At 51.1% G+C, this 21,629-nt stretch overlaps 1 protein-coding gene and 1 long non-coding RNA gene across 7 annotated transcripts in view; one reads left to right on the top strand and one right to left on the bottom strand.

The window, feature by feature from the left end:
* Window positions 1-17,641, top strand: part of LOC115898652 — a 39,141-nt gene extending 21,500 nt beyond the window's left edge. The window contains exons 2-3 of the long non-coding RNA XR_004058310.1: window positions 15,976-16,575; window positions 17,503-17,641. This is a non-coding gene — a long non-coding RNA (uncharacterized LOC115898652). The remainder of the gene's footprint in view (window positions 1-15,975; window positions 16,576-17,502) is intronic.
* On the bottom strand, window positions 7,618-20,829 carry SUV39H1 (suppressor of variegation 3-9 homolog 1). 6 transcript variants are annotated; one of them, XM_010361094.2, is made up of 6 exons: window positions 20,778-20,829; window positions 17,618-17,763; window positions 15,928-16,590; window positions 10,217-10,363; window positions 10,001-10,130; window positions 7,618-9,194 (listed from the first exon to the last, which is right to left on the bottom strand). In XM_010361094.2, exons 1-6 carry the CDS (start codon window positions 20,827-20,829, stop codon window positions 9,061-9,063), a joined length of 1,272 nt encoding a protein of 423 aa, XP_010359396.1. In that variant the 3' UTR covers window positions 7,618-9,060. The 6 variants fall into 6 exon arrangements, 3 of the variants coding, with proteins under 3 accessions (XP_010359396.1, XP_030789541.1, XP_030789540.1); XM_030933681.1 differs by lacking the exon at window positions 20,778-20,829 and adding an exon at window positions 19,853-20,182; XM_030933680.1 differs by lacking the exon at window positions 20,778-20,829 and adding an exon at window positions 19,173-19,353.
* Between the last annotated feature and the right edge of the window lie 800 nt (window positions 20,830-21,629).

Genomic DNA, 21,629 nt, shown 5'->3' with positions numbered 1-21,629 from the left:
CAATTCTCCTGCCTCAGCCTCCCAAGTAGCTGGGACCACAGGCGCATGTCACCATGCCTGGCTAATTTTTGTATTTTTAGTAGAGAACGGGGTTTCGCCATGTTGAACAGGCTGGTCTCGAACTCCTGACCTCAGGTGATCCGCCCACCTTGGCCTCCCAAAGTGCTGGGATTATAGGCATGAGCTACCGCGCCCGGCCTCTCACCTCTTTGAGAGGGTTCTCTCAGGAAGTGAGTTCTCTGATCTAATTCTAAATGGTTGGCCTAGGATATGAGGTCTTTGATCTGTTTGTGGGTATATATCCCTGGCATGAATTTTCTGAGCTGTTTTGCCAATATTTGGGGGTACTTATGATAAGCATATAAAATTTCTGGTTTGTGTGCTGGTATTTATAGCAGAAGTCAGGTTTTGTTGGGGTACATGTATCCATAATGTGAGGTTTTGGAGCACTCTGTGGGAGACCTCTGATCTCCTCTTGGGTCTGTACCCAAAGACAGCAGGTCTCTGTACTTCTTCAGGAGTATTTTCTGCATGTGAGGCCTGTGACCTGGTGGTTCGTGTCGTGGTATTAGAGGTCTCTGGTGTGGTTTCTGGTTGTTTCTCAGATAAGTCTGATCCATTTGTGCGTGTGTGTCATAGTATGTGAGTGTGTCATCTCCTCAGGGTGTTTGCAGAGGGTGTGAGTCCCATTCTCTTTGTGGTTTTATGTCTAATTTGTGAGGTTCCTGGCCTGTCTGTGGGTGTCTGTCAGTGAATGTGTTTTTTGTGTTCTTTGTGTCTGTGTGTCAAAGTCAGAAGTCTAGTATGTTCGAGGGTGTTTGTCCCAGGATGTGGGGTCCCTGATCTCTTCGCTAGTGTCTATCCCAGCGTGTCAGGTTCTGGTTCTCCTTGAGAATGTACTTGGCAGAGTGTGGTTCTCTTATGTCTTTGTGGGTTTAATCCCCAGGGTGTGAGGATATGAGCATCATTTGGCGTATGCCCCAGAGTGTGTGGCTCTCTGATCTTTTTGGATTGATGTCCAGGAGTGGGAGTTCTCCGATCCCTTTGGAGGTCTATGACTCCAGCTGTGAGATCTGTGAGCCGTTCATGGGTGAAAGTCCCAGGATGTGAGGGTTCTCTTTGTGCATGTATGTTCTGTTTCGTCAGATGATAGATCCCCAAATACGTCCCCACCTCATTCCTGGAGCTTGTTAATATGTTGTCTTATCTGGAAAGGGGACTTTGCAAATACATATTAGGTAAGCATCCTGAGATGGGGACAGTTATCCTGGACAATCCAGGTGGGCCCACTGTCATCACAAGAGTCTTTATATGAGGAAGGTAGGACCTTCAGGGTCTGAGAAGACTGTGTGTGTCACATCAGAGAGGTCCATGTGATGACGGAAGTAGAGTCACAGAAGGTGATGCGATGACAGAAGCAGAGGTCAGAGGAGAAATTTGAAGCCAAAACTCTTGAATCATCTGATCTCTTGGGAGTTATGCTGTAAGATGTCATGTCTACCATCTGTTTATGGGTGTGTTTTTCAGCATATGAAGTGTGACTGGATTATGGTTGTATACTGCAGGATTTGAAGTCTCTGATCTGTTTGTTTTTGTATGCTCCAGGATGTGAGATCTCTGAGCCATTTGTCCATGTATGTTGCTGGAGTGGAGGTCTCTGATCTGTGTGAGTGCATGTCCACGTTGTAAGGTCTCTAATCTTTTTGTCAGTGTATATATCCCATGATGTGAGCCCTCTGATCTGTTTGCAACTATATTCCCAAGATGTCAGTTATCTATATGTATCTGGGTATGCGTGTGTCTCGGGGTCTGTTATCTGTATTCTCTTTATGGGTGTGACCTCCCCTAGATGTGAGGTCTTTGATTTGTTTGTCATTGTATGTTCCAAGATGCAAGATTTGTGAATGGTTTGTGGGTGTGTTTTGCAGGATTTTATGTCTGTGATCTGTTTGAGGTTGTGTGTCATAGGATGTGAGGTTTCTGATCTTTTACTGGGCAAATTTCCTAGCATGCGAGGTCTGTGAACATTTTGTCAGTGTCCCAGGCTATGTTATCTCTGATCTCTTCACATGTATTGCCAAGCGTTTAATGTCTCTGATTTGTTTTTTGCTGTTTGTTCCAGGACGTGAAACCCCAAACTGTCTGTGGATATGTGTCCCAGGGTGCGTGGTCTCTGATCTGTTTGTGGATTTGTATATCCCAGTGTTTGTTTACTGTCTGTGGATTCATTTCCCAGGATTTTTTTAGTGTATTTCCTAGATTGTGCATTTATCTGGTCTTTCTCAATGTATATCCCAGGGTGGACAGTATCTGTTCCTTTGTGGGTGTATATTCCTTGGTTTATGATCTCTGATCCTTTGTGGGTTTATATTTTAGGATGTGAAGTCTCTGTTGTGACTGTGGGTGTGTGTCCTAAGACGTAAATTCTCTGGCCTCTTTTTGGGTTTATGTTCCAGGATGACAGGTCGTCCATCTAGCCCTATGTGTATTTCTAGCCTGCAAGGTCTGTTACCTATTTGTGGGTATAAGTCCAAGGGTATGAATTCTCTGATCTCTTTGAGGATCAGTGTCCCAGAATGTCAAGTCTCTGGTTTGGTTATGGGTGTATGTCAAGATGTGAGCTCTCTGATCTCCTTGTGGTTGTATGTCTCAGGATGTGAGGGTTCTGATCTGTTCTTGTATGTTTGTCAGCAGTGTATAATCTCTTATCTATTTGTGGCTCTGTGTCCCAGGTTGTGAGGTTCTGACCTGTCTTGATTTCTTTGTCCCAGCATGTGAGATCTCTGAGATATTTGGGTTTATGTCCCAGGAATTGAGTCTCTGGTTTCTTTGTGAATGTGTGCCCCAATTAATATGTGAGGTCCCTGATGTAGTCTTTGGTTTATTTCCCAAGGTGTGAGTGCTCTGATCTACTCATGGGTATATGTCCTGGCATGTGAAGTGTCTGGTATTTTTATGTGTATGTGTCTCAGGGACTGAGTTCGGTGATCTGTTTGTGGGTATAAGGCCCCAGATGTTAGTTCTCTGAAATATTTGTGGGTGTATGTCTCAGTTTGTGTGGTTTTTGATCTTTCTGTGAGTATGTCACAGGATGTGAGGTCCCCATTCTTTTTGGGTGTGTGTTTCCTAGAATTTGAATTTTCTGAGCTCTGTGTGTGTGTGTGTGCGTGCATGTCACAGGGTTGAGGTCCCTGGTCTGTTTGTTGGTGTATGTCCAGGATGTGAGGTCTCTGATCTCTTTGGGTGTGTACGTCCCACAATTTGAGGCCTCTGAATTAGTTGATATTCTGCATCCAGCATATTAATTCTCTGAATTGTATTTTGGGGTCTATACTCTTAAGTCTCAGAAGGATTCTGAATCCTGAATTCGAGGGTTCTGCGCTTTTTCTGGTCTACATTCCAGGGGGGTGAGTTCACTGGGCTGTTTTGCAGGCTGTGTTTACATTGTGAGGTCTCTGAGCTGTTTGTCCACTGGTGTCCTAGGATACATGGTCCCTGAGCTCTTTTGGTTTCAAAGTCCCTTGACCTGTTTGGAATATATTTTCAGGTGTGAAGTCTCTGTTCCTTTTCAGAGGGCTCAGTTCCGGGGTTTGATATATCTGACTCATTAGGGGTTTGTTCCAGGGTTAAGGTCTCTGAGCTTTTAATGGGTGCGTTTGAAGGTCTATAGGTGTGAAATTTCTTAACTCTCTGGTTGTCCCTGTGCAGAGTATGATGTCTCTGAACTATTTAGCAGTCTCTCTTTTCAGGTGTGAGGTTTTGTACCCTTGTATGAGAACTCTGATGTATTTGAGTATCACCCCCGAACTGTTTTGAGCCAATGTCCCAAACGAATGAGTTCTCTGTGATGCCGTGGGTTTTGTCCTAGGGTTGATTTTTCTGAGCAGTTTCAGGATCTGTTTCCAGAGTCTGATGTCTTTGTACTAATGTCTTTTTACTGTTTCAAGCTTCTGGAGTGGTTCACCCTCTGTGTCTCAAAGTGTCAGATCTCTGATCTCTGTATTCCTTGGTATTGAGGTCCCTCAACTGTTATGTTTCCAAGAGTGAGACAGTTCCTGTTGGGGGAGTCTCAGTCCCAGGGTATGAGGTCTGTGACTTATTAGGGGTCTGGTTCTAGGGTTTGGGGTCTCTGAGCAGTTTGGGGTTCTGTTATCAGTTTCTGACATCTCTCTAGTGTTTGGGGGTCTGTGCCCAAGTTGTATGTCACTGGGTCACTGGGCTATTTGGGGGTCTATATCCTAGGGTGTAAAGTTTGTCAACTCTGAGCATTTTTGCATTGTCTGTCTGCTGTGTGAGGTCTCTGGCATGTTTGTGGGTTTACTTTTCAGGTTGTGAGGTTAACTCTTTGAAGGTTTGTGTCCCATAATGTGAGGTGCTTGAGCTGTGTGGGCATACTTAGCCAGGATGTGATGTCTCTGAACTGTTTTCATGTCTGTCTCCCAGGTTAGAAGTTCTCTGAGTCATTTGGGAGCCTGTGTCCACAATGTGAGGAAGGTCCTAAGCCGTTTTGGGTCTGTGTTCCAGTTACGAAGTCTCTCCACTGTTTGTGGCCAACTTTGCACAAAGGTATCAAAGCTGTTTGGTGATCCATGTCCATGACTGTCAGCCATCTGAAATCTTTCTGGATGAGGACAAAGGGCAAGTTCTATGAATGGTTTTGAGGACTGAGTCCAGGGTGTGATATTCCTGAAGCATTTAGAGGTCTGCGTTTAGAGTGGGAAGACTCCAAACTGTTTGGGGGTCTGAGCCTAGGATAGGAGGTTTCTAAGCTGTTTGGGGTCCGTGTCCAGGGGGTGTGATCTCAGTTCCTCAGGGATTTTGTCATAGGGTGTGAGGTCTTTAAGCTCTATAGAGGGTTTGTGTCCACATTTTCAGGTCTGTGAGGCCTCTGAGCTGTTTGGGGATCTGTCTCAGTGTATAAAGGCTGTGAGCTATTTCAGGGAGCTCTATGTCCAGTATATGACATCTCTGAACAGGAATCTGTGTCCAGGGTGTGAGCCTCTCAGTAGTTTTCAGGCCTCTGTTCCAGCATATGTGATTTTAGGGCTCTCTAGTATTGTGTCCGTGGTGTGAGGTCTCTGGGCTGTCTGGTGGTCTGAGAAGAGGGTGTGAGGTCTCTGAACTGTTGGTCCATTTCTGTCCCAGTTTGTGAGTTCTCTGAGAAATTGGTGGATCTTTTTCCCTGATTGTGAAGTCTCTGAGCTTCCCGGAGGTCTGTAATCAGATTTCTAGGTCTCAGAGCTCTTTGGGTGTGTGGGTTACAAAGCGTGAGGTGTCTGAAGTGTTTGGTATTGTCTGTTACCAATAGAATAGAAATATATTGATTCCTAGGCTGCCTTGGCTCTGAACTGTTGAGGGGTCTGTGTCAGAAGGCGTGAGGTCATGTTTGAGCTGTAAACAGATTTGATTCCCAGGTATGAGTCCTGTGAGCAGGGTCTGTTTCCAGGCTGTGAGATCTCTAAGCTCTTGGGGTCTGCGTCAAAGACTTGAGTCTCTGAGTTGTTTGTGGCACTATATTCACGTGTAAGGTCTCTGGGATGTTTACTTGTCTGTTTTCGAGGGTGTCTCTGAGCAATTTGTGGGTCTCTATCCAAGGTATGAGGTTTCAGAACCATTTAAGGATCTGTTTTCAGAGGGCGAGGTATCTCGGGTGTTTGGGCAGTCTGTTTCCAGGGCATGGCAGCTCAGTTGTTTAGGGGTCTGTCCCAGGATATTAAGGATCTGAGGGGTTTGGAAGTCAATGATCAGGGTGTGGAGCCTCCAAATAGTTTGGGTAGTGACATCTCAAGTTGTAAGGTCTTTGAGATGGTTGTGCATCTCTGTCATCAAAGGAAAGTTATCTGATGTGTTTGAGGTCTGAATCCCAGTATATGAGGCAGTATGTGAGGTCTAAGAGCTGTTTAGGAGTCTGTAGCCCATAGTTTCAGTGAAACCTGTGTTACTTGCGGTGTGTCCAGTTATGAGAGCTCTGAGATATATGTAGGTGTGTATCCCAGGGTATGAGGTTTCTGAGAAGTTTGGGGTCAATATTCAGGGTATATGGTCTATGAGTCCTTATACCCAAGGTGCCCTGTGTATGTCCTAGGTACCCTGTGTATGAGGTCTCTGGGCTCTTTGGGATCCTGTCACCTCCGTATGAGGTCTTTGAAATATTTGGGTATCTGTGTCATGGCACGTGAGGTCTCTGAGCAAAAACAAAGAGCACTGGCTCCCATTCAGGTTGAGAGATGATGAAAATGAGTAAGTATATCTGAAACGTGCTCTTCGTTCTCCACTTTATACCCTGGCACCATATAGATGCTCAATAAATATTTGCAGAAAAAGCTTCCCCAGCACACACAAACTTTTCATTTTGAATGCAGGAGGCAGATTTTGGGTTCAAAGCCTTTAAGAGCAGGGAAGTTCCAGCTAGAAGGTCTAGCTAGAATATTATCACATTTTAATATTTCCATTGATGTATTTCTCTGGTTATTTTTGTTTGCTTATGGCAAGTGATTATGGTTTTTCCATTTAGACAGCAGTGGATTTGGTTTTCTCTCTCTCCACTTTGCTCCATAGCACCTGAGGCCTGGGCACTTAGGCAGGAGGTGGCAGGGTCTAGCCAGACACTACCAGTCATGGCTGGTCACCACCAGTCATGGCCAGTCAAGACTGATCAAAGCTGGTTATGGCTAGTCTAAGCTGGTCAAAGCTGATCACGGCCAGTCAAGGCCAGAAACCACTGGTCATGGCTGGTCAGGATGGGTCAAAGCCAGTCATGGCCAGTCCAAACTAGTCAATTATAGTCACAGCCAGTCACAGCTGGTCCAGGTTAGTCACAGCAGGCCAAGACCAGTCAAGGCTGGTCAAAGCTGGTCAAAACTAGTCCATTTCAGTCCCTGCTAGTCCAGGCCAATCCAAGCCAGTTCAGGCTGATCACAGCCAGTTTAAGCAGTCAAAACTGGTCAATCTCAGTCCAAGCCAGTCCTGATTGGTTAAGACGAGTTGAGGCCAGTCACGGCTAGCTACCACCAGTCACAGTCAATCATGACAAGTCAAAGTCAGCCAACACAGGTCAAGATCAGTCAAGTCCAGTCAAAACCAGTTATGGCCAGTCTAAACCAGTCAATTTAATTGCATTGTTTTGAGATAGGGTCTGGCTCTTTTTTGGAGACAGACAGGCTGGAGTACAGTGTTGAGATCTCAGCTCACTGCAACCTCCGCCTCCCAGGCTCAAGCAATCTTCCCACTTCAGCCTCCTGAGTAGCTGGGACCACAGGCACATGCCACCACACCTGGCCAATTTTTGTATTTTTAGTAGAGACATGGTTTCACCACATTGCCCATGCTGGTCTCGAACTCCTGAGCTCAAGCAATCTGCCTGCCTCGGCCTCCCAAAGTGCTGGGATTAAAGATGTGAGCCCACACCCAGCCTTAAGTGCATTTTAAAGTTTAAGTATAAAACAAACTTATTTTAGGTCAAGATGTTATATAGACAATGGTGTAATATGCTGTGGGGGCTGAAATTTTGAGGATTAGAGTCAAATGGCTGAGGTTTGAGGAACATGTTCCTGGGCAAACCCAGCTCCCAGCCTCTATCCCCTCAACCCCCACCCACACAAGCACCTCACATCTTGGTTTGTTCAGTCGACAGTTCATTTTATTGATGCCCACTCCAGGCTGCGTAGAGTTGAGGGGTGTACAAGAGGAGAACCAGATTCAGTCCATGCCTGGAGGTTAGTCTGGGGGGCCGGCGGGATGGACACACAGACAGACACATAGATCTGGCGTCTGATAGCAGGGCATACAGTCTCACGTAGGGGCACTCTGGGCACAGGTAGTCAGAAAGGACTTCCTAGAGAAGACCTCACGCGGTGGGGGGAGCAAGGAGCAAGGCAGCCATCAGAACCTTCACCTTTTGTACATTTGTAGGCAGGTGACTTTTGAGACCAGTGGACCCAGGATGAGCACAAAGGGCTGGGGTCTGGGAATGGCAGGCAGCAAGGGCTTCCCTCTCGCCTCGTCATCCCATAGTGGGGAAGCCATCTACCCCACTCCCAATTCTTGGCCTGTACTTTGCCTTCTGCCACATGGGCCCTTTCCTGGGATCCACCTCCGTGGTTTTCAAGGCTTCCCTGAGACAATCCACGTGGACCAGGTGCTCTACCCAGTGCCTGGCACCTCATCACCACCCCATCAATGCACACTCTTGTCCTAAGTGCTATCTACGGACTATTTAGATCTTGGTTCCAGCTCTGAGTGGTGTCAGCGGTCTTGACACCCCAGGTCAGGGCCCCCAGCAACCGTAGAGCTCCCAAGAGCCCTAGGTACCTTCTCTGCACTGTGAAGGCAGAGCTTGGTCCCAACCCACCTCCAGGGCTGGCCAGCTCTGTACTGCCTTCCTCTTACTGCTCAGTGGGCCATGGACACCCACTTCCCTTCCAGTGGCATGTGGGCATCCACTTCTCAGATATGCAGCCCTAAAGAAGAGACCCTACAGCTCTTTGGGCCAACACTAGCCAGCTGTAAGCACAAGCAGAAACCAGCCTCAGCCCGTAGCCCAGGGACCCCCTTTCTTTCACTAGTACAAAGTTTCTGTGGTCGGAGAACCAGCTTCATGTCGGGCTGGGCACTCTGGCCTCTGATGTCTGCCTGCCCTGGGGTTGCTTCCCCATACCTTTGGGGTAGTAAGGAGGAGGCCTGCAGTAGACCCCTCAAGCTCCAGGCAGAAGCAGGTGCAAAAACAAATATATTCTGGGGCTGGGCTGGGACTCACCCCTTGGACCTCCTTAATAGGCCATGAATCCCAACGACAGAAAGTCTTGATGTTGAAAAACTATTTCTGAAGGTGGGTGGGGGTTTGTAAGTGCAACCCACAGATGGGGCTGGGACAGGGAAAGGGGACTCCTGGAGTCAGTCCTCACCACGGCCACAGCCCTGAATGTAGAGCAGGTAGGAGCAGGTGGGGGCAGGTGGAGGCAGGCGAGGCCCTGGCAGTCATTCTCGACAGGAGGGCAGCGGTGGGGGAGGTGCGTGTAGCTTCAGGCCCCCTCGGTCAGTCTGGCCTCAGACTTCTAAGGGCTAGAAGAGGTATTTGCGGCAGGACTCAGTCCCACACTTGCACTCAATACGGACCCGCTTCTTAGGGGAGCCAGGGAGCCCAGCCAGGCCAAAGTTGGAATCCATGCGGGTGCTCTCCATGTCCACGGGGTCCACTGTGGAGTCACAGCCGGGGAGGAGAGGAGGGAAGGAGGCAGGGAGGGAGGGGGAGGAGGGAGGGAGGAAGGCAGGAAAGGAGGCAGGGGACTTGTTAGAAGGCCTGGATGAAGGGTCCCACTACCCTTTATACCATGAGACCAAGGATCTTGGGGGCTGGGAGCAACTCTGGAATTTGAGTTGGGAGATCTTAGGGTTGGTGGTTTGGGGCTAGGGCCAGGGCTCAGCACTGGAGGTTGTTCAGGTCAGGGGTTGTGGAATGCTGGGGGAGGCAAGGAGCTGTCAGGGAACCAGGAGGGTCATTTTAGGTGGGGGGGGGGGGGGCAGGGGCAGGAATAGAGGGCCACCTGGGCATCCAGAGGTACATCTGAACTCTCCTACCAAAGACCTACCTTTGAGGGTCTCAGAGGTGGCTAGCTTATCAAGGAGGGGACTGGCTGGAGGCCACAAGGGTGTCCAGAGGCTTGGGATGAAGAAGGCCAAAGGGAGCTAGGAGTGGGGAGGGGCTGGGGGATGAGGGAAATTCAGTCAAGACTGGAGTCAGGAGTGTCTTAACTCTCCGGGAATCTTGGGAGAAGTTGGTACGAATGCCTCAGGGTTAGGGTTCAGGGGCTGGGAATGAGGAGACTCAAGGGGTAGGCAGGGGTCTAGTAGTCCGAATGGGGACTGGGAGTCAGGAAGAGCATCTTAAAGCCCCCGCTACAGAATTTTCCTTGGTTCTCTGAGTGATTGGTGTGCCTTCGGGAGGGGTCCTTGTGTCCTAAGTCACAGTGCGCCCCTGCCCCCAGTCCCGTGCCACCCCCACCTTGCATGTTGTAATCAAAGGTGAGCTCCTCGCCTGCCCGGATGGTTCTTGTGGCAAAGAAAGCGATGCGGGGCAGCCGCTCGTCAAGGTTGTCTATGAAGACGTTGTACACCTGCAGGTTGGGGTCACACTGGGCGAGAAAGAACAGTTGGGAGAGTGAGGAGGGGCCCCAGTCTGCCCCTCTTGACCCCCTGCCCGCCTGCCGGGGGTACCCACACTGTGGTTGACAAAGTGGGAGATGTTGCCATAGTAGGCGGCATCCACGGTGTACACGTCCTCCACGTAGTCCAGGTCAAAGAGGTAGGTGGCACCCTGGCGGTCGTAGATCTGGCCCCGTCGCTCCGCCTCCTCTGAGGTAATGATCTAGGGAAAGGGCCATGGGTGAGGGGAGATTGACTGTGAAGGCTCAGGAAAGCCGGCACTGCTTCTGACCTCCGAAGGACAGGGAGCAGGAGGCACCCCTGCCCATGGACACACGCAGGCAGTGACGCAGAGGGTCTGTTGGCCCTTCTTGGGGAGCTGGGCCTCAGTTGGCAACCACCTGGCCCGCCTCAGGCCTCTGGCTAACAGGAGTCGTCCCTGGCGGTGAACGCAGGCTGGCCTGGCCGCAGGGCTCAACTGGGGCTATGTGAGCGCCTCCTGCCGCCACCCAGCAAGAGCTGCCCAAGAACCCCTGGAGCCTCCAGCACCCTGGGACGGAGTAGGAAGGTGATCAGGAGAGACCAAAGCAAGGGCAAGAAAGAAAGTGACCCGGGGTGCCACGGGGAGAGACACTGACTGATCCAGGCAAGGGAGCCTGAGCCCGTGTAGGACCCAGCAGGGAGGGCGTGGGGAGAGGGGAAGAAGAGATCTAGGCCATGGGGAAAAGGGGCAAGGGCCTCAGGCAAGAGAGGTGGAGGCAGAGGCAGACGGAGGCCGAGGTCCAGAGAGCCAGAAAGAGGCTGAGGCCACACACTTCAGAGACAGCAGCAGAGAGGGAGGAAAGATGAAGGGAGAGCACGGTGAGAGGAGCTCTCCCTCGGCCCAGGGCTGTGTGGTATCAACTGGTGCTTCAGACAGCAGTGGGTGCCTCCTCCCCAGCTGGGTCCCTGCCTGTCCTAGGAAACAGGAAGCTTTGCTGCCATCCTAGCCCCAGCCTGTCCTTGCCTCCCAATCCAACCCAACAAATCTCTCCTCTGCGGCCCCATGGCCCCTCTTCCCTGAGGTCAGCAATGGCAGCCTCCTGGCAATCCCCAAGCATAGCTGACCAGGCCCTTCCCTGGGTGGGGGTCCCACTGTACCTCAGCCAAGAACAGTGCACAGCACACAGGAGACACATGGGGACTGCTGTTTACTTTGATTCTGCTTGCTGGCTTAGCAGCCTGTCCTCTAAGTGGCAGCCCTCCAGGTAGCTCCAGCACTCCCCTGCCACACTTTTTCCTTCCCCTCCCTTCTCCAGAGACCCCTCTCAGGCCTCCTTCCTTGTTCACCCTCATGTGGGCCGGTGACCATGCCCTTCTGACTTGGGAATCCATCTCCTTAGCTAGGATGGCCACACTGGTGTTCTCCCTGGCTGTCCCCTCAAGGCTGTGTTCCATGCCAACGGCTGACTAACAATGCCTTGAGGAAACCAAGATTTACCCCCCCGCCCTCAGGCCACACTACGCACTGCCCCCTGCTCCAGTTCTGTTCCTTGAGGAACCTGGCTCCCCTGCACCCTGTTTTTGTTTGTTTACTCATCCATTCAGTGGGTTTTTATTGAGGCCTTCCTTGTGCCCAGTCCCAGCACCCAGGGCTCATGGTCTGATCAGGGAGACACAGGAACCAGGCCCGGTCACCATTCTCAGGGGTCACAGGTGGGTAGGGGATACACAGGAACCAGGATTGGTCCCTTCCCTCAAGGGGTCAAAGTCTGGTCACAGACAGATTCAGACACCCACAGTGTAAGATTGTGATCAGAAAACAATGCTTAGGGCTTGAGGGGAAAGGGAGAAGAGAAGGATTCTCTAAAACAAGTTGCAGATCATAAAAGGGCTTTACCACCTGGTGGAAGAGTGGGGACTCTCTCCTAAGGGCCACACCATGAGGGTGGAATATGTCAAGATCAGTCTCCCTTCACCTCTGGAGAACACACAGTCTTCCTTGTGGCATCAGCTCAAACAGATGGGACCTCTCTGGGCAGCCTTCCAAGCTTCCCGTTCTTCCCCTACCTCAAAAGCTGGCCACTTGTCTGATAAAGCCCTGGGATCAAAGGGCAGCCTCTCCCAGGCTCACGGGCCTAGTGGGTGGGGTATGAGCCATCTTTTTCACTGTAGGGCCCTCCTCGAGCCAGGGGGAGTGCCCACATCCTCCCTGGTCTCCATCTTCATGCCTATTCTGCCACTACCTGCTCTCCCAATCTCACCAGGAGTGAGTCATACTGCAGGCCCTCCAGGGCACAAACACTTCCTGGTTCCTTCTCCTCTTTTCAGTCCCATTCTCTAATGACTGGTCAACCCTGAAAGCTTGGGAACAGATCGGCCTGTCTCTGCTCCCTAACAGCTCTCCAGAATGAATGGAAAAGACAGGCTATAAGCTGGCAGTTCTGAGAGGGTGCTGACATGATTGGGAACTAGAAGACTTGGAGTCAGCTGCTGCTCTGCCCCCTCCTGGACATGGGATCCTGAATGTTCTCTCTGCCTGTTTCCTCAGCCAAAAAAAAAAAAAAGCTACAGCCTGGCAGGGCACCAGTTTTAGACATTATTTGGGCCTTTATTTTTTTTTATCCATTGTACTACTTTTGTGATTTTAATGAAGTTATTCCACCTCTGGGCCTCAGTTTTCTCATCTGCAGAATGGGAATGACAGTGACAAAATCCCAACCTGACAGGGACTGTTGTAAAGATGCATACAAGATCATGGATGTGAAAGGTGTTCCTGTTTCTGATAGGAGAGTGAGCAATGTTAGGAGTGGTTATGAGGACCACTTATAAATATAAGGCACACCCTTATTTTATGTGCCCTTTACCAAGAAAGGAAAAACTGCTGTTAATTATAAATGATACACCATGATTTAATTAAGACATCTTCATTTCAGAGATGTTAAAATAGGAAGAAAATGCATGTTTTAGAATGGGTAAAATAGGCTGGCATTGTCTCTTGGGTGAGGATGGGAATGTTCTGCAGGAACGTGAAAGTTCTGACCCAATGTGGGAGGCTGCAAAGGAGGGAAGGGCAGCTCCCGTGGAGGGAGCTCTTGGTACAGACTGTCAGTACATGTCCCAGCTGAAGAAGGACAGTAGATAGCATGGTGTGCAGATAGGACCTTGATTCCGTAACACCCTGTCAGCGTCTGGAACGGCACTACAGAATCAAGTAAATTAGAACGGCTGCAACGAAATTTATGACTATTACCCCAAGTAGGATAAATAAAGACTACAAATAGGACCCTATCCGGTCAGGCTGGGTCCTGTAGCCAGATGGGTTACAAAAAAACTTGGTCTTCTGGACATTTTGGATTTGCTGAAGTTTGGACTGTGCTGATAATGTTTGTATCAAACTTCTGTGTACTGAACACTGTTCAAGTGCTTTTTCCAAGTGCTTGATACATAGTAACTCATTTAATTTTTGTAACAAGTGTGTGAATTGAGTGCTAGTATCATTCCCATTTTGTAGATTAGTAAATGCAGGCACAGAGGTTAGTGACTGCTGATGAGTAGTGGAGCTGGGATTCAGCCTCAGGCAGTCAGGATCCAGAGTCCACTCTCCTAACCATTTGCTATACTGTCTCTTCAGAGGGGGATGCGGGAAGATGAGTTTGGCTCTTTCCGGAGGCCTGTGGCACCATCAGGAGGACCCACAGGTCTGAGAGTGCTGGAGGGCGACCAGGAAATAGTGCAGCAAGAATGTGTGGAGAGCAGGAAGGGTGAGGACAGGGCTGAGAGGATCCCTGGAAACCTTGATGTTTCCAGGGTAGAGGATTAAAGACACTAAGGAAGAGCAGCCAGCAAACTCTCAGGCCCAGGAGGGTCCGAGGCTGCCCTTGGGGTATAGAGTCTTCCTTCTCGACTGTCAGGACCCTGTGTGGTGGACAGTGTTTCCTCCAGATGCCAGTACAGTGAGGCTGAGATACTTCTTGCTCTGTGCAGCTCCTAGGACAGTGGACTGTCAGGGTCCTGTGGGGTTTGGACATGTCCTCCTCCAGAGAGTTTGGGTTCCTTCAACCTCTGGACACTTCCTCCAGAGTGTCAGGACACTGAGAGCATGGACACTTACCCCGATACTGTCAGGGTGCCCTTGGGTATAGACTAGATCTCCAGGCTGTCTGGATCCCTCTGGGGTGAGGACACTTCTTTTTCCTGACTGTCATGACAGCATGGGTGTGGACACTTCCTAAATCAGACCAGGTCCTCTAGAGTGTGGAGAGCACAAGCTCTTCCTCCAGGTCACTGGAGTCACTGTGAGACATGGACTTCCTACAGATTATCAGGACTCTCTCCCCCTCCCACTGTCAGGAGCCCTCAGGGTGTGGACACCTCCCCACTCCTCCTTCCAGATGGCCAGGTCCTGTGGCATGTGGACATCTCCTCCAGCAGGCCAGCAGGGTTATCTGGACAGGGTGTGGCTGTCTCCTTGCCCAGACTGTCAGGGTCCTCTGTGGTATAGATTGTTCTGCCCAAGATTATCTCTGTCCCTGTGGGGTGTGACCCTCTCTACTTTACAGTTTCTCAGAGCAGGAGCCTCTCCTTGTCATCAGTATCAGTGCTACAGTGTGGACACCCTCATGTGAGTGTTCCTCAGGCCAGTTTCTGTCACTTTCCAACCATATCACACCTCTAAGGGACCTATGGAAATATATAGAGGTATCTGGGGTTGTCACTATGACAGGGCACACTCATGGATTTAAATGGTAAAGGTCCAGGAATGCTAAATGTCCCCCAATGCATGAGACAGTTGTACATAACAAAAATTCATCTCATCCCAAATGCTAACTGCATCCCATCTTAGAATGTGACATTTTTCTGTTGCAGATACTTGTTATCTACTTGCTAGTTATGGCTATGCTTTAGCCTTGTGCAGCTGGGCACATGGCTAAAGCACATCCCGTTACCTCCCTTGCACGGAGGTGAGGCCAGTGACTCAGTTCCAGCCAGTGGAGCATGGGCAGAAGTGATGGGGGCTGCATCTAGGCCTGGCCCACTAGGATGGGCCCCTTCTATCCCCCACTTGGCCCGCCTGCCAGGCAATGCTGAGGATCTAGTGGTGACTCCAAGGCTTCAAGGCACAGCAAAGGCACAGGAGGGAAAGAGCCTCGGTATCCCAGTCGCGGTGTGAAAGGATACCCACCCAAACCCCCACATGGACTGTTCCATAAGCAAGCAAACTTGTAATGTGCAAAGTCACTAAGATGAGGGGGTTGTTTTTACAATGGCTGGCTTGCCTACTACACTCAGCTTTCCCCAGTGTCCTGAAAGTCTAAAGGAGTTAGCCAACCTTTGTCCAAAGCATGTCTCATCCTACTCCAGACTGCGTTCCTTCTGTGCAGACTGGTAAAACAATGCTCCTCAGGCAGATACTGCTTGGTGATAAGATGGGCCTTTGTGAAATGAGAAGAGGAAGTGCCTTTCCAGCTGATGCAGCCCTATGCCAGACCATATGGCCTGATACAAGGAATGCTAAGGCTGCCTGGATCTCAGCTCCCACTTTTCTTCTTTGCTAAGTACCCTGATAAAGTCAACCCAGTGCAGAAGTATTTCGGTGTTTCTGTAACCACCAGCATGGCCATGCTGGTGTGTACCAGCTTGGAATACTTGTCCCTGCCCGATGTCCCTATGACACTCAGATCAGTGTACCAGGCCTTTCCCATAGGGAAAGCAGGGAGTTGTAGACACACAGTGAGGAGAGCTGGGTGCACACTGTGAACACAGGGTGGGAAGAGCTGAACACACACACTGGTCCCATCTCCCTACCTCTCCCACGTACTCCATGACGAAGCTGTTCTTGCGAATCTTCTCCAGGGTGCGGACGCCCCAGCCACGCCCATCATCTGTGCGGAAGATGCAGAGGTCATATCGGATGCCTTTCTGTACCACGCGATTCGGGCAGTCATAGCCACAGCGGCAGCGGGAGTTGCACTCGTAGATGGGCAGCCCGGCTCGAAGCCGCACCTGGCCCTGGTCATTGTAGGCAAACTTGTGCAGTGACGCCCCCGGGCAGCAGCCTCCAGTGGGTGCCCACAGACAGTCCTGGCACTCGCAGCCCACAGCCACCTGGTTGAGGGTGATGCCCTCACCAACACGGTACTCATTGATGTACACGAAGGCCCGCGGGGGGCCGTCCAGGTCCACCTCATTCTCTACAGTGATGCGTCCCAGATGGCTGCGCTTGGCATTGAGCTCCTGCTCCCAGCGACGGAGTGCCCGCCTCTGCTTGGCCTTCTGCACCAGGTAGTTGGCCAAGCTTGGGTCCAGGTGCCGGGGGGTCTTTGACCGGTGGTGCCGCCGGAGCAGCTCCCTCTCTAAGTCCTTGTGGAACTGCTTGAGGATACGCACACACTTGAGATTCTGCCGTGGCTCCCAGGTGCTCTCTGAGTCTGGATATCCGCGCCATTTCACCAGGTAATATTCCTGTTCCTGTTGGGGGTGGGTAGGGGAACGGTGGTACCATAAGTGGTGAGATCTTTGGGCCAGCCTTCATGGGGCTTCCATCCCAAAGCTGATGGATAACACCTAACCCACCCCACCCCTTTTCTGGAATGACTTCATGCAGTGGTTAAAAAGCATGGGCTCTAGAGTGAGGATTACCAGGTTCAAATCCTGCTCTCCCCCTTACTGTCTGTCCAAACTGTTCCAACTTTTAATTAATCTCCCAAACCCACTCCCCTCCTTGGTCTTCCCCATCATCAGTTCCCTCCTTCTAGCTGTTCAGACCGGAACTCCTGGAGTCAGACTTGAATCCTCTTTTGTTCACACTTCCGACATCCACCCTCCGCACAGCCTGTTAGCCCCACCTTCAAAATACATCCAGTGACAAACCATTGCCACTGCCACCACTGTGGCTCACCTGGACCCTGACAAGTCCTTGCCTGTTTTAGGCAGCTTACGTGTATTATTAACTAACTTAATCCTCACAACCCGACATGAGGTGGATGCTCCTAGTCATCCCCCTTTTATGACAAAGGAAATGAAGTACTGAGGGTTTGGGTAGGTAAACACAACCAGGACTGGAACCCAAGCATGCTGACTCCAGTTTGTTCTCCTAACCATCCTGCCACTCCCCCTTCTGGCAATAACTCCCCATTTCACAGTTGTTAGGGGATTAAATGAGTTTCCGAGAGGAAGCACCTGGCACACTGAAAGTGCTCAATAGCCGTTAGCTATTGACATTTCCACTCCAGGGTTCAGCATCTCAATCTTTGCAGTTACTTTGTATTCCTAGGGAGATGGGAAGAGAATTCCTTCTGGCTCCTGCCCCCATCAGAAAGCTACTTAGTTTCCCTATCTGTAACATAGGGATAAAAGGGTCTGTTCATCCTATTTTTTCAGGGTCAGAGGAGAAAATTCCCTTTGGAAACAGATGTGGGCAGTTGGGGACAAGAGGGCAGGACACTAACTTCCTTGTGACCTGTCCCCTCCCAGAGCATGGTCACCCCAGACTCACGCGGATCTTCTTGTAATCGCACAGGTACTCGACTTCAAAGTCATAGAGGTTCCTCTTAGAGATACCGAGGGCAGGGCAGGAGAGCTTGGCCAGGCGGCACAGGTCCTGCAGCTGATTCCAAGAAGACTTGCAACATACGCTGCAGCCTGGATCAAGCGGGGCAGAAAGAACTATTACTGGGCAGTGTGACAAGGCCAGGAGTCAAAGGGGACCCCAAATCCTCCCTGGGACATCCCAAAGACTGCCTAAGAGTCAGGGAAATTTAATCCACAGGCCTTCCCCAATGCTGAGACTGTTCTACAACAGAAATGTGCTTTGAACCCCAATGCTCACTGCCCAAGGCTGCCCCTGGAGCAGCAGACCTCTGAGTGGGGTTTGCAACATGAATTGTCCTAAAGGAATCTATTTACAGAGCTTCAAACTCCATGTCATTCCTAATACTGCCTGCAAACCTGCTTTGGGTTCAGGACCTGACTACCCTTCTCTCCACTTTGCAAAAGAAAGAGAACAACCCCCGATCTCAGTAGGATGCAATGCCCCGAGGTGTTGGGGGCGGCGGGCACAGATGGGAGGACAAGATTAAAACCTCCAGGGCACCAAACAAAGGCTAACTGGGAAGACTGGTCTTTAATCCCTTATCTCAAACTCCTGGGCCAGATGTGTTTTGGAATTCAAAATTTTTTGGATTTTACAAGACTAGTTCTAGGATACATCACCTAACACCCCCAGCGTGGTCACGGGACATCAAGCTATAATCAAATGCATTAACCGTCCTGCAGCAAAAGTATGAATTTCCCACATTAAATAGGAGAAATAGAGATATAAAATAGCCTCACAGAATAGTTCCACTTTAGAATCTACTTTTGCCATAAATGGTGCCAAATTTAAGAAAAGGATTTCAGTTTTCAGGGCTTTTTAGATTTCGGAATTACGAGCAAGAGATTGTGGAATGATACTACATTACAGGAAGGCTCCTTAAATGATCAATCTGGGTGCCTTAAATCCACAAGGTATATTTTTTCACACTACATTTTGACTTTCTGTCTCATCCACCTTTCTGTGAAGAGTAAAGCTCATCCAAAGGGTTATACTCTGAATTTATACGCAAAGCAGTACAGATTAGTGACACTGATTCTTTTAAATATACCTGGTATATTTCTGGGGCTGCCAAAATTTTGTAAGACATAGAGATTTTAAAAAATAGATTTCTTTCTGATTCAAGGCACATTCTTAATCAATGTGCTTTAGAAGCCATTTTATCAAATCAGGTCTCAAAAACATTCCAAGGGCAGTCAGTCCTCATCTTACTTCATCTTTTAAAAATGTTTAATATTTTCTCCTCCCATTGCAAAAATCACACTTAAACTCCAGATGTCAACCTAAAAACGTACAAGAGCTTTTCAAAATTATTTCATGTGCAAGCCATACCCCCCCCCCCCCCACTTAGGCAAGACCAAGTGGAGACCGAGCCCGCATGTGCCCACGCTTTCCTCTCCTCGCAAACCCCTTCCTTCACTTGCATTGGAAACCCCACTTAAGTGGTCCCAACTAATACCTCCAGCTGCTGGCTCCGGAACTGGCCACAGGTGGACTCTCCTGAACCCCTCAGAGGTCCCCCCACTTGTGGAACCCGTCCTCCCTGCGGCTTTTGTCACATAGAGGGGCCCCCCCAACATAACTGAGTCACCCCTCTTTCCCTGCACATGGGGGAGTCCAGCTGTCCTATTAGGAAGGCCCCATTTCCCTCTTCTGGGGGATCCTCTATTCCAAACCCTTCCCCCATCACGCCAAGAGGCGATACGTTCCCCCTGAAGAGTTCCCTGTCCCCGCACTCTGAAGGGGGGGTCTATCCCCCTTATCTTCCCTCCCCTTCCGGCGTCTCGCGTGGACACCGAATGGGTAACGGTCACCGGGGGCCGATTTTCCCGCGCGCGGGCGCGGCCTCCCCGACAAGCCCCCGCGCGTGCGCGCGCCGGTCCGGCCGCGATCTGCGGCGCGCGCCCCCCTCCTGCGTCCCCACTTAGCCCCAGGCCCGCTGCGTTCCGAGGTACGCGCCCCCTCCCCTGAGCCCCGCCCAGCCCCGCGCACCAGGCCCGCGCTCCCCGAGCTCCATCCTTTCCGCGCCGAGCTTCCGGCGCCGGGGCCTCAGACGCCGGGGTCCCGAGCTGGCGACGCCACCCCTCCAGCCCACCCGGCCCGGCCAGCGGGCCCGCGCCTCTGTCTCCACTGCTTCACCTTTTAAATTTTCCGCCATCTTTCCCCACGGCTAACGACATTCGGGCCTAGCCGGCCTCGCGAGAAGAGAGCTCGCGCGGGCGTGGCCAGGAACGCGCAGCCTATTGGCCGCGGCTCGCGACTTGCAGCACCCGCGCGGACCAACCGGAGAGCCGTGACCGAACCCCTCCCTGCCGCCCGGCTGGGTCCCGGAGGCGGGTGCTCGCCGCACTTTCCCAGAGTGCGTCTGGGCGGCGGCGGCAGCGGGAGCGACAGTGGCGGTAGCTAAAGTTGCCAGAGGCCCTGCCCGTGCGCTGGTCTGTCTGTCACACTGCTAGCCAATCACCTCATCAGCCAGTCACAGTGGCTCCTGAGTTCTGTCATACTCCCTATTATCACCGTCAGTCAGCCCGTCATCACATTTTAACCCCAAGCAGGCCGGGGCTCCCAGGTGGACTAGCGCCACATCTAACCGCCCAGGCGGTCGCACCAGACGGGTGCCTAATCAGACCCCCGGCCCCCATCCACACTGCTGGGCAGTCAATACCGGCTTCCATTTGTGCCCCCGGGCCAGCGGCGACTCCGTGGAGCCAGCCAGCCAGCCAGCCAGCCAGCCAGCCAGCCAGCCTTATCATTCCCTATTACCGTCTTGTCTTCAATCAGTCTTCCTTTCCACCCACCATAGCTCTGGGACCAGCTGCGATTCTCCCTGGCTAAATCCTCTCATAGACTGCAGCATCCAGCCATGCCCCCAGGCGGGCTGTGATTAGGTCGGGGCAAGCTGTCATTGTCAGCATCTAATACAGCCCTGTCGGACACTATCAGTTGATCACTGTCTTTCCCTCAGATTACTTCTCATTCACACCATGATCAGTCACAACACCCAGCTAGGCCCTCAAAGCAAATAGTCACAGCAACTAGAGGTACGATTAAGCCTCCACACCACCTGTCAGTGGGTCAGCCAGTCTGTCATTTCTCAGGCGACTCATCCCCACCATTGGTCAATCAGTCTCCTCTGATGCGTTGAAGCTGAGATTCTATCAGGGCAGACAGTCCGTAACCACGTACAGCCATCGAGTCAGACAGTTATGCTGATTTTGCTGCTGGCCAGCTGGCCTGTGACTCGTTCAATCCGCCCCTCATCACATCGTCAGTCATTCTCAGCATCCGACTGACCGCACCGTCTGTCAGGTGATCAGTCAGTCATAGCACCCAGCCAGGCCCTCCAGCATGCTGTGATTCGAGCAGCGTGGACAGTTGATTACCAGATGCAGCTGCCTAGCAAGCAGCCACGGATATGTTGACCAGTTAGCCTGAAGTTTCCCCAGGTGGCCCTCCTTTACACAGTGCCAGACAGTATAACATCTAGACATTCCCCCAGGCCAGCTGTGATTCCTGACAATAGTCATTCACAACATCTGGCCACCCAGGCAGGCAGTAGCACCACGGACCATCAGCCAGCCAGCCTGCAAGGTCCTCAGGAGGCTGCCTGTCTTTTCCACTGTCAGGCTACCAGCCCCAGCTAGTCCTAGGCAGGCTGTCATTCAGTTAGATGTTCAGGAAACCGCGCTGTCACTTCCTCAAATTGCCCCCTCTCCCTGTCACTCCATGAGGTCTGTAGTCAACCAAACGGTTATACAGTTAACCAAACGGATATTCTGTCTGCCTGCTAGTCCAGCTGTGAGCTCATTAAGAAGTGACTGGCTGGTCTGAGGTTCCGTCAGCCCTAGCTTGCCCTGAGTGGGACAGACAGGAACGAAAGTCCCACCATGTATCCCCTTCCCTCCCTTATTCCTTC

This window comes from Rhinopithecus roxellana, chromosome 7 (assembly GCF_007565055.1).
Source record: "Rhinopithecus roxellana isolate Shanxi Qingling chromosome 7, ASM756505v1, whole genome shotgun sequence".
NCBI lineage: Eukaryota > Metazoa > Chordata > Mammalia > Primates > Cercopithecidae > Rhinopithecus > Rhinopithecus roxellana.
Note: the sequence above shows the minus strand (reverse complement) of the source record. Positions and strands in the feature narration are given on the sequence as shown.